General features: G+C 35.0%; 1 protein-coding gene across 1 annotated transcript in view; it reads right to left on the bottom strand.

The window, feature by feature from the left end:
• Positions 1 to 17,993, bottom strand: part of SPINK5 (serine peptidase inhibitor Kazal type 5) — an 83,945-nt gene that overhangs the window by 53,278 nt on the left and 12,674 nt on the right. Inside the window, exons 5-8 of the mRNA XM_019809502.1 lie at positions 7,418 to 7,545; positions 5,536 to 5,599; positions 4,507 to 4,634; positions 2,963 to 3,029 (exon numbers count right to left, since the gene is read on the bottom strand). Coding sequence (XP_019665061.1) covers positions 2,963 to 3,029; positions 4,507 to 4,634; positions 5,536 to 5,599; positions 7,418 to 7,545 — 387 coding nt within the window. The remainder of the gene's footprint in view (positions 1 to 2,962; positions 3,030 to 4,506; positions 4,635 to 5,535; positions 5,600 to 7,417; positions 7,546 to 17,993) is intronic.

Below are 17,993 nucleotides of genomic sequence, written 5' to 3'. Positions count from 1 at the left end.
TCATAAAATTAGATAGTTCTTATTAACTTCCAAGTCTATGAGAAAAGGATTACAAAAAATAAAAGATTTTTCAACAAATTCCAAGAAAGACATAACAAAATGCAGCTGTCAAGACAAAAGAAAAAAGTTGCCAACAGGCAGAATAGATAATCTATAAGATGAGATACTTAAACACTATTTAATATGGATCAAATAAAGAACAATCCAGTCTGGTTTGCAAGGAAAAAGAATAAGGTGGCATCCATTTTCTTCTCTGTGACTCTGTGGCATCCTTTACTGATGTTCACTTTGATTTATGGTTGTCCATTTCTAATACAGTAGGTGGAAAGCACAGAGAGTGAATCTAATTTTCCTTCACTCCCCACTAGAGAGAGGTAAAACACCAACACTAAACTTTAAATTTAAATTTAAAAGGCTGTGACTTCCCCAAATAACTCAAGAAAGGTTTGTATCCAAATTTCCCAATGCTTTGGTTTAGAACTTTCGGGTTTTTCTCTGTGTTTCGAAAATTCTACTATCTGAATTTAAGGCTAAACTTTATATTTACAGCTATATTTATATGTCTATCTACTCCAAATTACTCTAAATTTAGGAATCTCTATGTTAATAAACATGTTTTATAATGGCATATATTACTGCATAACCTACAAAACACAACCTACAAAAAAATGCTTCTCTAAGCCTTTTTCAACTATGTGAAAAATCTACCCATTTCAGCCAGGAAAACATGAGCATAAAGAGTGTGGTTTGAAGCTGGAAGACCTGAGCAGCTAGACTACGCTTCTAACTGGGAAATCACAGCAAAGGCCCATCACCTTAGACACCTCAATCTTACCAACTACACAATGAAGTTTTTGGAATAATGCTCTTTAGGGCCTTTTCTAGATGTAATATTCTCAATTTTTAAAAAATAACTCATATTTCATTAGGACACTTTTAAAAAGAATCCTAATTGACTCCTAATAAGAAGACATTTGTTTTTGGAGGAGCAATGGGTGTGCTCCAAACTTCCTGGTTGTAACAATCTAGGAATAAAGACACGGAAGACAATCACCTGATAATCATAGCATGGTAAGAAAATTGTTCAATGGTTCCCATAAGAGAAACAATGATAATTTCAGTTTATAAGTTGTGATTCATCCAAGGAGATTCTGAAGAAATGCTTTTGTGAGCAACCCAATGACAGGTTAATTATGGGGCAGATATTGAGACATCACTATAAAGCAGCCGTATTCAACACAATCATGTCCAGTGACCCCACCAAAACAACGACCCCAGCCACAGAGAAAAAGAGAGAAAAATAAACAAGACCTGGTGATAGATAATGGAAAAAAACTGTCTGTGTTTATCGAGTGATAAAATGTTCAATATTACAAGATGACCCAAAGTTTTTAACTGAAATTTACCAACCAAAAGAATTGCTTTTCAAATCTCAGTTACTATTCAACAAATTACTGAGGACTGATTGCCCCCTGTTCATTCATTGAAACTCTGTCGAACACCCCATTTAGGGTGGGAAATTTGCTTGACTGAAGAACACCATGACGCAGAAGCTTAGTCCTTGACTACCAAAAACTGGAATTGTGTCTACCCTTAGGAGAACATATGACCATCATCCACAAAAATAGTATACTTGTTGTGCTCTCTCTCCCGATTGGATGGGGGCCCCCACTGTGGGGCAACCTGACGGAGTGGGGGCTGGTGGCATAGGCAGTGAAAGAATTCACCCAAGGCAGAACAAAAGAGATAAAAGTTTGTTGGATACACCACAAGAAAGGGCAGGAAGGACAGCAAAGACCACCATGAGGCACTGGGTGGGGACTGTATATAAAGAGGGAAGGAGAGGAGATATGAGAATGCATGGAATTTCCCTTTTTTGGTACTTATGTCCCGGTGTTAAGTAGCCTATTAGATAGTTAGGGCTGATGGATATTTTGAGGCGGTTGCTTGATGGGCCTGTTTGTATTCAGCCAGGGGATTGCTGTAGGCCTTTTTGCCTTGATCAAGTTTCCATTGTTCAAGCCTGTTGCCTAAAAGAGGCCTCTACACTTGTATTAACACAAAAGAGTACAGGATATGGAATCACATTCCAACAAGAAAGTAAAATTGAGATTGTTTTCCAAACTCCTTAATTTGGGACAAAGAAATTGAGGCCCAGGGAGAAGAGAGGACTTGGCCAGTTTCACACAGCCAGAGCATAACAAAACCAGGGGTAAAACTAAATTGTTCTGACTTCTCAACAAAAGAGTCGTCATTTAGTAAAGTAACTGCTATCACTTACAGTGAAAGTAGGGTTTAATAAACTTGGCGATTTAGGAAATCCAAGCTGTATGACCTACAATGTTTATTCATTTGCTAAAAGGAATGATTTTTTATACTAAACAATTAAACCATATAATAATTTGAAAAAACTCAATTTTAAGTGTACTTTAAAAACCACAATGTCAATATTTGATATTTTTGTTTAAACAGAAGCAAGACCTTTATAAATGCAGGCCTCACTGTAATAACCCTAACAAATAACTCCAATTTACATCAGTGGGAGGATACATCAAATGGCACCAGTGCATACACTGTTCAAAAGACTCTAGAATTATTTTAAAGTTATTCCTGTCTAATTTATATTATGTTTTATTAAAAAAATTATTCAAAGCAAAATTAATCTAAGCCAGAGAGAAGTCTGGTGGAAATTAAGCAGAATTTAATTTGCATATTTTCTGACTTATATTCTTTCCCTTTTTCTTAAAAATAGCTTTTGAACTTTAGGTGGGAAATGCTATTTTAATTCTGAATCTAATGATTAATATACTTGAAACAGTCAACTTGGGGAAGTTTGAAATTAAGGGAAACAATTTATTGTAAAAATTAAGGACAATGACATTATTGAATTACCTCCAAGATTCAAGCCCAACTTTGCTAATATTTTGGCCACAAGATCAAATTATGTTGGTGAGGAATTTACCTTTTCGGTACTTCGTCGAATTCTGGTTTCACCTTCTCTTTTGGCATTTTCTTGAGCTTCTTTTAAGCTGTTAAGAAAGAGAACAGTTGGTCAGTTTATGTCTCAATCATATTTTCAGTGTTCAGTTCTGTGCTAGGCACTTTCATATCCTTGGCCATAGCTTGTTAAACCAATCCACTTAACAAAAGTGAGACAAGCTTTTCCCTGTCTCGAATTGGAGCCAGAAAATTGCCAAAGATAAGGAAGGGTGTGACACTGACTCACTAACAGTCAATTAGAAGCTTTGTTCTGTAAAAGTAGGTGGGTGTGACTCCTTGATTGACAAACAGAAGATCGTTGGGGAAAATTCCCTTTAAACAAACAGAAGATCATTGGGGAAAATTCCCTTTAACTGGCAGAACCGAGAGCTTTTTAACACAGTGTTGTGACAAGGGTGAAACCAAACTCAGCACTTGGAAGTACTGCCATCCACACCCTTATGTAAACCTTTTCCATACCTTGTAAAGTATTTGCTTGCCTTTATGTAAAATCACCACTGTAAAAAAAGTGACACTGAACTGAGCTCAAGTCCTCTGGTATCTATTACCTAATTATAGTCCCATCCGGAGACAGGCATTATTAGTTCCACAGAGGAAGAAACGATGAGTTAGGGAGGTCAAATTCTCTTTTTTAGCTAGTGCATGAAAACAAAGTCACAGAATTGGGGCGGTTGGAAAACTAAAAGCACATGTCTCCTAGATAAGAAAATAGAAATTAGGCTTATTTCCTGTGTGGAAAACAGATATAATCACTGTTTTGTAAACCTGACAGGACGTGCCCTTGAATTCTCTGGCAGCGCACTGTAATTTTCAAAGGCAGGTGTGAACATTATTAATCTGTTAGATCTTTTTCTGTCCTGATTTTAAAGATCCATGGAAGTAAATGGAGCACTTTAAAGCCTGCTGACATAGAGAGTGTCTGTATCTTGTTTAACAGCCAGAATATTAAAGACTCATTGTATCTTCTTCACATCTCAGCCTCAGTACTCACAGATGTCAGGCACTCAGAGAAGTTAACCCTATCCTTCCCTTTCCAAAAGTTCCACTTTTTCTAGTAATAATGAAGGCAGCCACATGACATTATTATTATTATTTTAAATTAGACTGTCGCATTTAGTAAGAGTCTCTACATATTCAAATGAAGCACTGAGCATCAAAAGACTGACCTAGATTATTCCAGGAAAGTGTTTTCTAAATTGTAAAATATTGTGCCTTATAAAATACTGTGCATTGTCCTACCATTATAATTAAGCAAATTAAGAGTCTTGGATTTAATAATTAACATAATTACCTTATCCATGCCTTTTAAGAAACTCTAGCAGATACTATGAATTAAAAAGAAAAGAAACCATTCGGAGAGCAAGGACTATTTCACCTCATGAAGACAAAGAATTGTATGCTTCATGAAAAGGACTGTATCTCTCTGTGGAGCGTTTCTCAGACAGCAACCAACTGTGTCCTCATCAAATCCACCTACTTGGCCTGCGTGGTGATGATGATACTTACAAAAGCTCAGCACACATGGCACACTTATTGCCATGTGTTTTGCCATCAGGGCCAAGGACTGGATCATTTTCCCTCGTGCATCCAAGTCTTCCATCCTTCACATAAGGCCGAAAAGCACTACATACATCCTGAAGAACAGGGAAAAGAACTTAACATTCATCGTACTGATTGTAATGCCTTCCACACTGTTTTCAGAAATTTTATAGTACTCAGTGCTTTTCTGCGCAATGCACACTAGCCACCTAGAGCAGTGCCAGATGCCTAGAAGTAGCTCAGTAAGTGCTGCATAATTCATGAGGTTACGTATGGTGCTCATTTACTTATTCATTTATTAGTAAACACAGATACCCTAGTATGGCTAGAACTAAGGTGGAACACAGTCCTCACACTTAACTTGCTCACAATCTACTGGATGACACAAAGAGATATTTATATGTGATATTTATAATATGATGTGCTAACTGTCCTGGTAGGTGCTATAGGAGCATAGAAAGGGCACCAAACCCTGACTTAGGGAAAACATTCAGCTAGAAAGAGTCCAGTGTGACATGTCTGAGATACTCATTTCTTTCTTCTATAATCACAAGTTCACAGAATGTTAGCATAGGGAAAAGCTATTTAATCCAAATCTCATTTTTAGATATGGAAACACTGGTACGGTGTGGGTAAGTAATTTGCCCAAAGTCTCCTGACAGCAAGTAACAGTGCTAGAGTTTCAATTCAGATTAAGTTACTGAAACATAATGCCCTTTCAACTACAAGTGTAGTTTCCTTTTGATGGTTGGATGGATGGATTTTTTTTTTCATAGAAAGCAGAAATAGAGCTGAAAAGTCTAATTACCAAAGTCACTTGCTCCAGTTGCAGGAACTATCAACTGCTTTTCATCTAAACGAGCAGTGCCCCATCTTAGGTTAAGCAAGAATTGCTTTCTTCCTAACACCTCACCAAAGACAGAAAGAGGAGAGCATCTTCTTTCTCTCTGAAGTCAGCCTCCCAAGATTTCCCACCATTTTAACACTTGTCCTCACCTGCTCTGGATTACTGGTCTCACATTCCCCTTCGCTTTTTATGCCAACTTGGGACCTGGTTTTACTGGAATTGAAAGTTAGTAGACACACAAGTTTAGTATTACATAACTTCGTACCATTCAAAAATAACTTATTGTCACTGTATTATGATTCTCCTTTGCCCTTGAAAACAGATGTCACATTGCTTTCTTTTCCACACTTACTCTTTCTAATGAGAGACTGTGTTTATAACTTGTAGTTAAAGAAATATAATTATGTTGGAGGGCTAATAAGAGTCAGACCTATAAATATTATTTCTAGAATTTTCTTTCCTATGTCTAAAGAGGATCCATATCAGAAGAGAAGGAAAAAGTATACCTTATAACTAGATATTAGATGCCCTCAAAGAACTATGCTGTTTTTGATGATGCAGTTTTGAGTATACGAATTCAAGTTTATAGATCTAAGATCCTACTATATTATTCTTTGTTTGGGTTATGCTGACTAATATTTTAGTTGTCATGGAAAGTACCTAAAGTCCCAAGAATTAAGTTTATTCAGTCTAATAGAGCTTTAATACTATCTGAAAATAGAACCATAAATGTAAAATTTACTTCCTGCTTTTTAAAGGTAAGACAGCTTAAAACCACAGCATTTGTATAACAATAAAAAAAACAACAAAAACAAGATAAAGAGAAAAATGAAGTTATTAAAAGTGATAAGAAAAAAGTTTGTCAAAAGATATCATCTGAGGGAAACAATAAAAAAATTGAATCCCAATGTTGTTGCACAGTCTCCTAGTAGACAAAGCTAAGGAAGAAACACAATGAGCAGTATGGCTCTTGCTGTATAATGAAGGAAGCATACTAGAAATTAGGGGTGAGAAACTTAGACCTGAAGAGATTTAAAGAATTTATCACAGGATCCCCCACATAAAACATAGTAGTAATTAAATGTACAGTGTGCTCATAATAGTATTACAAAATACATATCTAATTAAACCTGACTGTTCTCCCTATGTCTGTCTGTGTTTTCCGTTTATGTTGACCACCGGTGAGAGGTGAACATCATTTCAGAGTGCATCTCTGAAAATGCAATGATGCAATGGGTCATAGTGGTTTGATTCAGTTGTGTTTTGGTAAAGATACTTATTACAAAGAGGGATAACGCTTGCAGAACCTTGAAGACTGAATATTTATCATATCCTTTACTAGCTTCAAGCACGGGTTGTTACTATATTTGCAAAAACCGAAGAGCAGACAATTCAGGACTGAGGCCACAGGCCTGAACTTGTGAAGAAGGTGTACCATCTTGTTTACTGAAGACGACTGACAACCAAACTTAGCACTGAGGGTGGAGAAAGAACCAAACGGGGACAAAATGTTGGACAGCGAGATGCTTTAGCTATGTGACAAAGGTCGAATCAATGAAAAGAAGTTCAGTATTAAAAGTTCCAATTATCCATTCTAATATTATAAATTACCGAGCATTGAGTTAAAAAATCATTTGATAATTAAATAATCCTCCGTGAAAAAGACATACTCACAGATAGATAGAAATGGACAGATGTCTGTACGTATATGCATGTGTATGTAAGGGTATTACATACATGTGTGCTTATACGTGCATGCAGGTAGATATGTAGATTTAGTTCCATCAGATGTCTACTTCACAGAGACACTGATTACTATCTGATAAACTGCATACAAAAGTGCTTTGTAAAATATAAAGTGTTGCACTACATATTTTTTTCCTCAAGAACAGTAAAAGGAGTGGTCCTAATAATTTATGGATGGCTAAGTCTTACAAAATGAATTGATATTTTAAAGGCTGTAAGGGAAAATGTGTCATGTACTTATACGGAGAGCATGCTTTAGGGAGAAAGCCTGCTGCAGATACTCACGCGTTCTCAGCACACAGCGCACATTTGTTGCTGTAGGTTTTCCCATCTGTGCCGCAAACGGCTGCGTTATCGAAGGTACAGATAAAATCCCCATTTCTCTCTTCTTTCCTGAAATCATCACAATTCAACTGCAAGAGACATTATGAAGGAACATCAAAATATAAGATAAAATATTCCCTAGATACATAAATCGGTTAACATTTTAAACCCACAACAATATAACCTACTGGAGAACAAAACAGACTGAAGAGACTATAGTGCATGAATAACTTCATGGATACTAAAACATGGCCCAAGAACAGAGATGTAATTAGATTTCAAGAGAAAGAATTGCTATTTGATTTCAGCCACTTGGTGTCGGGGTGAGGTAGGCCCAGTCACCCCTCTGAAACTTAGTATACTGTTTGTCACATCCTGCCTGCCTTCTCTACAGAGTGGTAATGAAGTCTGGTACATAATGGATAGGAAAGCTCTCTTTCAACTCTAAGCTGCAATAAAGTGTTTATCATTATAGACTAGAGTAGTGATCAGGGGCCAGATTGCTGGGCTTATAATTCTAACTCGGCCACATACCGGCTGTCTGATGTGGGAGTTACTTAACCCCTCTGTGCTTGAGTGTCCTTGTTTGCAAAATGTGTACAATATTACTAACCTCTAAGCATTTTAAAGAGGTTTCAGTGTACAAATATGTGCACAGCATTTACGATGGCACATAGCATATTATAACCACTTACTGTTGTTATTGTTGTTATTTTAGACATTTTCTCTGCTGACAATCAAGCCAATCATGAAACATGTTTTGGGGATGATGGAAGAAATCCCCAATTCTCAGCCCAAATAATAGGACACATACTTAGGGACATACCTCTATGGTGAGGAAAACAACTACACTAAGTGGTAACTGGAGACTAGGGTTTGATTCTTATATCCGCCACCCACTCACTCCACCTCTTTGAACCTTACTTTCCTTATCTGGCAAATAGAAATTCACACCCCATCTGTACTACAAATTTGTGGTGAGCCTCAAATGGATACTTAGGAAACCTTATTTGGCAACACTATTGTGACATGAGCTAACTAAGAAGACCTAGACTTAACTTGAATTTAATTTCCATCTAAAAAGCAAAGAATGACGCTGGAGAATTTTTTAGTTATATCGCACGACAAAATAAATTTTTGATGTTATTGTCATAACAAAAATATTTTAAATATAGATATGGAACACTTAGATTATAGACCTGTGACCTAATATATTACACAATAGAAAGAATAAAAGAACAGTGGATACAAATACATAGTCAATTTGTGAACCAAAAGGCTACATTGAGTAATACTTCCAAAAGACAATAAAAAAGGAAAAAGAATTTAAAATAGAAAAAAAAAAAAAAAGCTATGGAACATAACCCACTATTCATGTCATCTGTTTGGGAAGAAGTTAAAATAGAGTGGAGATAAGTAATGGTTATATGTGTTATTTCATTTATTCGGTTGTTCATTTGTTCCTCAAAATCCACTATACATTTGCTAGGCTCTGGCCTTCTACTATACTAAGACACTGCCAAAAAAAAAAAAAATTGGAATATGTGCTTTAAGGAACTTACATTCTGATGAGAAGGTAAAGACCATAAATACGATAATTTTAAATTAAAATAAATGCTATTAAAAATAATCTGAACAATAACTAGAATGGTGGCTATTTTAAATACAGTATCAAAAAAGATCTCTCTGTAAAGGTAACATTCGAGGTGAAATGAGATTAATGAGGAGAAGCCAGCCACTAGAGATCTGAGGGAAGGACACTCCAGGCATAGAGAACTGCAACTGCAAAGGATTTGTGATAGAAACTAGACTGTCCTGTTTAAGGGGCACAAAGAAGTGTGGCTGAAGCATAAGGGAAAAGCAGGAGAGCTGCTGGTTTTCTCTCTAAGGTCATTTCTGGAGAAACTAACGAAGCATGGGTGATATGGATTGATTTTATTAACTTGGGACATTCACTGCTATCCCCCCTTCACCAGCAAAAGCAACAGCAGCATACTAGGTCACAGGTGTTGGCAGGGTGATGACAGGGCAGATAAAAAGCCCAGCTGTGAGGTGATGAGAACAGGTGTGGGTATTTACCACTCCACCCCCACCTCCCCCTCCAAACTCCAAGGGCTGGTAGGTCACAACCTACAGAGGACACCTCTTCCTAATGCGAACAGTTTCTGAGAGTTTACAGATGGATTCCCAGCCTGGTGGAGTGACAACAAACTGGAGGGGCAACTCTGGTTCCAGAACCTTCGATCTAGGCTTTATCCCTTTTTCTATCCTTACACTCACCAGGAGAGGCAGAGACTGAGTGTAGCCTTGAACACCATCTCACTCACTGCAGCAGAAAAAAATAACTAAAGCTATTAAGGAATCTTAGAGTAAAAATACCTATATATGTGAAGAATAAAATAAAAGAAATATGGTAATGTGAGCAATATCCAGTATCAGTTGAAGCACAATTATTGGAATGCATAGAAAAATAATTTTTCAAGAGTATAACTATGCTTTAGAGAGATAAGAGAAAATATCTGCAATAGGAAACAAGAAAAAAAGTTATAATGGGAAAAAAGTAGAAGATTTAGACATGGAAAATATTTAAATGGTAATAAATAAAACAATAGAAAGACTAAAAGTAGGATAGGTACAAGTACCTAATAAATTTGTAAACCAGAAGATTAGATCAAGAAACTCTCAGGTAGGGGCGCCTGGGTGGCACAGCGGTTAAGCGTCTGCCTTCGGCTCAGGGCGTGATCCCGGCGTTCTGGGATCGAGCCCCTCATCAGGCTCCTCCGCTGGGAGCCTGCTTCTTCCTCTCCCACTCCCCCTGCTTGTGTTCCCTCTCTCGCTGGCTGTCTCTCTCTCTGTCGAATTAATAAATAAAATCTTTAAAAAAAGAAAAAAAGAAACTCTCAGGGAAGCAATAGTAAAGGAAAATGAATTTAAAATAGAAGAGAAAATCTAAAGAACATGGTGAATAGAGTTAGAAGTCCCAAAAAGGAGGCAATCATATATAGGAAAAATATTTGAAGAAACAGGGAACATATCTAGAATCAATGAAAAATGAAAAAACAAGAGAAACAGAGAAAGAGCCATAGCAACTCAAAGAATCTGGTCAATAACAAATTAGAGAAGTTTAGGGATTTTTAACCAAATAAAAGCAAGCTAACATATGTTAGGGGAGAAGATACAGACATTAACAATAAACAAAGACATTAGTAATAGTGATGATATATACTTATAAATATGGATATTTGGTTAAAGGGAGTCATATTAAGAGCAAAAATAGATATGCAACCTTTAATTCATCATCAAAGAAAAGCTGGAAGCAAGAAACTACTTTTAAAATATTTTTTTAAAAGTCTGGTAACTGAAAATATGAAAAATTGGGAGAACCAAGTCTTAGAACAACAGAAAACAATCTGTAAATGAGATAAACACACAAATTAAAATACAATTTGTGGTCGGAATTAAAAAGCAGGATCAAACCAGGTATGGATGATAAGAGAAAATTAAAATTAAAGAGCACACAGATATTAAAACAATAGGATAAGAAAAGATACAAGGTAAAAATGAATAAGAAGAGAGCAGATGCAGTAATATTAATACTAAAAATAGAGAATTCAGCCCAAAAGGCATCATAAGGGACAAAGGACAGTATACAAAGTAAAAGGAAAAACAGAACATGAAGGTGTAACAATCACTGGGCATACATTCACTTAATAGTACAGGCTCTACCTCCGTCAGACTGCAACCAAAAAAATGTGATAGATAAATCAGTAACTGGACTTAGGGATAGAAGCATATACTTCTCAGAAATTGATAGATCAAGGAAAAAATTAAGATGCCTAAGCCATTAAATTTTTATAGAAAACTACATCCAAGAAACAGCAAATAAACATTTTTTTCCAAGACATAGGAAATATTTATAAAAGTGGAATATTTATTAGGTCACTAAGAAAGTCTCAGGAAATTCCAAAGGACTGATGTCAGTCATACGGCCTATGTTCTCTGCCCAAAATTCAATAAAATCAAAGTTAGTTTAAAATAGACAAAGTGCAACATATTTGAAAATCAAATAATGTATTACTTGGAAGGGAGGAAAATTAAGGAATGTTTGGCAAAGAGTGACAAATGGAAACACTTCAAGCACAAATCTTGAGATAGATGATCATTAATGTCTTTATAGACCCTTGTCACAGGACCTTAAAATTCTTAAATTTTAAAAACTAGGTATTGCTCAATCCATTACAAAATGTGCAGCAGAGCAAACATAAAGAAATAGGAATAAGTGACACAGATAACAAAAACAATAGAGAAGAGAAAAAAAGCTAATATTCAGATTTCTATGACAATTGGTAAGAGACAGAGAAGATGGAAATGAAAATACATGCAATGATCATTGTAATTAACTGTATAAAAATTGAGATATACATACAACAAAAGTATAATAACAGTACCTATATGCTAAAACATCTGAAAACTAAAATAGAGATGTGGCTACAAAAAAAGTGTAAAATACCTACAGTGATTTAATAAGAAAAGATGAATAGACCAATAAGCATTAACCCAATTGATATTCCGGTCTGAGATAGTCCCTCCCCAAAATGCCCAAGTACTAAAACCTTTAAAATACATTTTTCTGAACTGTTAAGAAAAAAGGAAAACTTGTATTGAGTAATAATAATTTATAAGTTATTCCAAAAATTGAGGAGGTATGTAAACTGAAAAATAATTGTAGACAGTTTTATTGAGCTTTTACTTACATACCATAAAATTCATGAACTTTAAGTGTACAATTCAATGATTTCTGGTATATTTATGGAGTTGTACAGCCATCACCAAAACCCACTTTTAAAATATTTCTGTCACCTTAAGGTTTCCCCTGTGCCCATTTGCAGTTAATCCCAGTTCCCAGCTCTAGCCTTAGGCAGCCACAGAATTTTCTGACTATAATTTACCTTTTCTGGATATTTCTTATAAATGGAATCATAAATATGCAATTGTTTGATTCTGGCATCTTGCAGTTTGCAAAATGTTTCTGAGGTTCATCCATGTCATTTCGGTATCAGTGGTAGTTTCCTTTTGTTTCTGAGTAATATTTCATTCTATAAATGTAGCTCATTTTGTTTATCCATCACCAGCAGACCTTCAGACATTTAGATTGTTTCCAGTTTTGGATTATTAAAAAGAATGCTGCTATGAATATTCACATGCATGGCTTCGTATGGACATACGCTTTCACTTCAGTGGGGTAGAGTCCTAGGTCCAAATTTGTTAGGTCATATGGTAAATTACGTTTCACTTCTTAAGAAGCTGCCAAACTGTCTTCCAACGTAGTTGCGCTCTTGAATACTCCTTCCTGTCATCTGTAAGTGTTCCAGCTTGTCCACAACCTTAACAACATTTTGTATTTTCTGTTTTTATGATTACAGCCATCCTTGTGGGTGTGTAATGGCACCTCATTGTGATTTTAATATGCATGTCCCTACATAATAATAATAATGTAAAACATCTTTTTAAGTGCTCACTAGCCATTAAGATATTTTTAGCGTAATGGCTATTTCTAATTGAGCTGTCTTCTTATAATTGAGTTGCAAGAGTTCCTTATATAGTGTAGATGGAAGTCTTTTACCCCATATATGAATATTTTCTCCCAGTCCATACTTGCTTTTCTATTGCCTCAATGATTTCATCTGAAGCCCAAATGTTTGTACAGGCATACTTTGGAGACACTGCAGGTTTGGCTCCAGAACACCGCAAAAGGCAAATATTGCAATACGGCAAGTCAAATGCATTTTCTGGTTTTCCAGTACATGCAAAAGTTATGTTTACACTATACTGTAGTCTATTAAGTATGCACAGCATTATGTCTAAAAACCACGAAGTATATACCTTAATTGAAAGATACTTTCTTTGCTAAAAAATTCTAATCATCATCTGAGCTTTCAGTGAGTCTTCATCTTCTTGATAGTCGAGGGTCCTGTCTCAATGTTGATGGCTGTTCACTGATCGGGGTGGTTGCTGAAGGTTGGCGCGGCTGTTGCAATTTCTTAAAATAAGGCAACAATCAAGTATGCCATATCAATGAACTCTTCCTTTCTTGAATAATTTCTCTGTGGCATGTGATGCGATTTGACTGCATTTTACCCACAGCAGAACTTCTTTCAAAATTGGAGTCAATCTTCTCAAACCCTGCCACTGCTTCAGCAACTAAGTTTATGGAATATTCTAAATCTTTTATTGTAATTTCAACAATCTTCACGGCATCTTCTCCAGGAGTAGATTCCAGCTCAAGAGCCCACGTAAGTGACTCCTCAGGGCGCCTGAGTGGCTCAGTTGGTTAAGTGCCTGACTCTTGGTTCTGGCTCAGGTCATGATCTCAGGCTTATGGGATGGAGCCTCATGTCGGCCTGTGAACTCAGTGAGAAGTCTCCTTGAGATTCTCTCTCTCTGTACCTCCCCCTGCTTCCCTCCCTCAAATAAATGAATAAAAATCTTAAGAGAAAAAAAAGAAATGACTCCTCATATGTTCAGGTTTTATCATAAGATTGCAATAATTGAGTCACACTCAGGCTCCACTTCTAATTCTAGTTCTCTTACTATTTCCACCACATCTGTAGTTGTTCCCTCTGCTGAAGTCCTAAATCCCTCAAAGTCATCCATGAAAGTTGAAATTAACTTCTAAACTCCTGTTAATGTTGATGCTGTATTTTGACCTCTTCCCATGAATCACGAATGTTCATAACGGCATCTAGAATAGTGAATCCTTTCTAGAGATTTTCAATTTACTTTTCCCGAAGCCATCAGAGAAATTGCTATCTATGACACCTAGAGCCTAACTAAGTATATTTCTTAAATAATATGACTTAAAAGTAAAAATTACTCCCTGACCTATGGTCTCCAGAATGGATGTTGCATTACAGTCCATGGAAACAACATTAATCTCATTGTTCTCCACTGAAGATCACTGACCACAGATAACCATAACAAATTTATAATAACGAAATTTTGAAATATTACGAGGATTACCGGGAGTGACACAGAGACATGAAATGAGCAACTACTACTGGAAAAATGGCATCTAGACTTGTCTGATGCGGGATCGCCACAAACCTTCAATCTGTAAAAAACATCTGAGAAGCACAATAAGCAAAGTGCAATAAAATGAAGTATGCCTGCAATTTTGATGAAGTCCAACTTATTAATTTTGTATTTATGGATCATGCTTCTGGTTTCATATCTAAAAACTCTGTCTAACCCAAATTCATGAATTTCTTCTGTTATGTTTTAGTCCAGAAATGTTATAGTTATGGCTCTTAAATTTGAGACTCCAATTCATTTTGAGTTAATTTTTGTATATGATGTAAGGTAAGAATCTAAGTTTATTTTTATGGATATTAAATTTTCCAAGCATCTGTTTATCTTGACAAGTCAGTCAAATAATTGGCCATAAATGTAAAGAATATCAATTCCATTCCACTCCACTGATCTTTATGCCTGTCCTTGCCCCAATAGCATACTGTTTTGTTCACTGTCATTTTATAATACATTTTGAAATCAGTTACTGTTAGGCGTCCCAACATTTCTATATAAATATTAAAATCAACTTGTCAATTTTTACCAAAAAAGAAGTCGGCCAGGATTTTTGTAGGGAATATGTTGAATTTATAGATGAATTTTGGGACAATTGCCATCTTGATGATAATTTTTGGATTGTTCATTGCTAGTATACAGAAATACAGTTGAGTTTGCATTACTGATTTATATACTGAAATCTTGCTAAACTCATTTATTAGTTCTAGTTCCTCTTTATGGATTCTTAGGATTTTCTATACATAGTATCATGTCCCTACAATGAAAAACAATTACTTTCCTTCTAAGCAAAATGTCTTTAATTAATTAAGAAATTTTGCCTTATTATATGGCTATACCTTCCAGTTCAACATTGAATAGAAGAGGTGTGTTGAATAAGAGTGGTGAGAGCAACCATTTTTGCTTTCTTCTCAATCTTAAGGTGAAAGTATTCACTCCCTAACCATTAAGTATGATGTTAGTTATAGCTTTATGATAGATATCCTTTATCAGCTGACAAAGTTTTTATCTATTGGTAGTTTCGTGCGTGTGAGTGTGGGTGGTGAGAAACACAGAGAGAGACAGAGAGACAGAGAAACAGAGAGAGTGTTTTTATATTGAATGAGTGTTGGGTTTTGTTAAATACCTTTTCTGTATCTATTGGAAAAATGATATAGTTTTGTCCCTTATCAATATGGTGTACTACATTTTCTGTGGTTAAACCAACCTTTCTTTCCTGGAATAATTCCCATTTGGTCATGGTTTTATCTTTTTGTTTTGTTGTTGTGGATTCTCATTGCTAATATTTTGTTAAACATTTTTCTATGTATGTTTATGAGTAATATTTGTCAGTGGTCCTCTGTAGTTGTGATATCTTCTTTTGGATTTTGTATGAAAATAATACTGGCTGGTAAGTGTTACTTCTTCTATTTCCTGAATGAGTCTATAAAAGATTAATATTATTTCTTCTTTCAGTGTTTGGTGGGGGTCAGCAATAAAATCTGAACTTTTCTTTCACTTAATCATGGATTCAGTTTGTTTACTTACTATACATCTATTTTGATTTTTTATTTCTTCTTGGGTCAGTTTTTAGTAATTCATGTATTTTTAGGAATTTGTCTATTTCATGTCAGTTGTCCACTTTTTTGGCACAAATTTATTCATAATATTCTATCATAATCCTTATAATTTCTTTAGGGTTATATATTGTTATCACATTTCATTCCCAATTTTGGTAATCTTTGTTTTCGCTCTCTCACTTCTTTTTTAAGATCAATTTGTCTAAAGGTTTTCCAGCGTTGTTAATCTTCTCAAAGGACCAATATTTGGTTTATTAACTTTCTATTATTTTAATGTTTTGTATTTTATTGATTTCTGCTCTAATCTTTATTATGTCCCTCCTTCTGCTTGGATGAGGTTTAGTTTGCTCTTCTTTTTCTAAGTTTCTTAATGTAGAAGTTAAGATTATTAATTAGTGACCTTCCTTCAATTCTCTGATTTAGACATTTAAAGCTCTATACAATGCTTTAGCTAAACTCATAAGTCTCAAATTGTGTTTTTTGTATTTATTCAGTTCAAATTATATTCTAATTTCTCTCAAGATTGTTTATTTTATCCGTCAGTTATTTAGAAGTATGCTGCTTCTTATTGTCCAAATATTTGGGGATTTCCCTAACTTCTATCTCTTGTTGGTTTTCGATTCAATTCTATTTTTCAGGAAACATACTTTGTATGATTTTAATTCTTTTAAACTTATTGAGATGTATTTTATATCCTAGTATTTAGTCTATTTTGTAGAATTTTTCATTGTTCCTTGAAAAAAATGTACCTTCTGCAATCATTAGGGAAACACTCTCTATATTTCAGTTAGTTCCTAGTGTCAATAGTATCCTATATATGTCAATTTCTTTCCAGTAATTGCAATTACCAGAAACTGCAACTGCAGTTTCTTTCTGGTAATTGCAATATGCCTCCTAAATTCTCACAGTCTATTACAGATTAATATTTAATTCTGGCAAAATACAGAAACTTTGCCTGAATACAGCTCTATTTCCTTTATTCTCCTTTGCACGATAGTTATCTTAAATATTTTATCTATATATCCAATAAAACAGCATTGTAATTATTGCTTTATATAATATTTTATCTTTAAAAGAAACTAGGTGAGGGGCACCTGGCTGACTCAGTCAGTAGAGCATGGGACTCTTGATCTTGGAGTCACGAGTTCGAGCCCCATGTTGGGTAGAGAGATTACTTGAAAAATAAAATCTTTAAAAAATTTAAAAAAAAAATAAAAGAAACTAGGTGAAAAAAAGGGAAATATATTTATAAAGTAGTTCATATTAACACATATATTTTTCATTTCTGGTGCTTTTCATTTCTTTCTGGAAGTCCAAGTTACCACCCAGAAGTCATTTCCTTTCAGCTAAAGGACTATCCTTATTATGACTTAAAAGACAGGTATGAAGGCAACACATTTTCTCAGATTTCACTGATTTGGAAATATATTTATTTGACTTAATTTTTGTAGATTAATTTTGTTGGATATGGAATTTTGATAGACATTTTTTTTTCTTTCAGCAATTTGAGCATGCCATTCCATTGTTCTCTGGCCTTCACTATTCTAGATGAGAAGCCAGTCATTAATTGTAACCAGTATAAAGAATGTGTTGTTCTTCTTTTGCCACTTTAAAAATTTTCTCTTGATTTCAACATTTTGATCATGATAGGCCTAAGTTTCAATCTCTTTATATTTATCCTATTTGGGATTTGCTGAAATTCTTGAAAGTAATGAGTAATTTTTTTAAATCAAATGTGATACATTTTAGGCCATTATTTCTTGAAATTATCTTTCTGTCTATTTTATCTATTTTTGCTATTTCTATTGCATATGTTTTGGCATGCTTGCTACCTCAGAGACTCTGTGACTCAATTTTTCATCAATATTTTTTCTCTACTTCTATTATTAACTTTT

This window comes from Ailuropoda melanoleuca, chromosome 3, assembly GCF_002007445.2.
Source record: "Ailuropoda melanoleuca isolate Jingjing chromosome 3, ASM200744v2, whole genome shotgun sequence".
NCBI classification, from domain to species: domain Eukaryota; kingdom Metazoa; phylum Chordata; class Mammalia; order Carnivora; family Ursidae; genus Ailuropoda; species Ailuropoda melanoleuca.
Note: the sequence above shows the minus strand (reverse complement) of the source record. Positions and strands in the feature narration are given on the sequence as shown.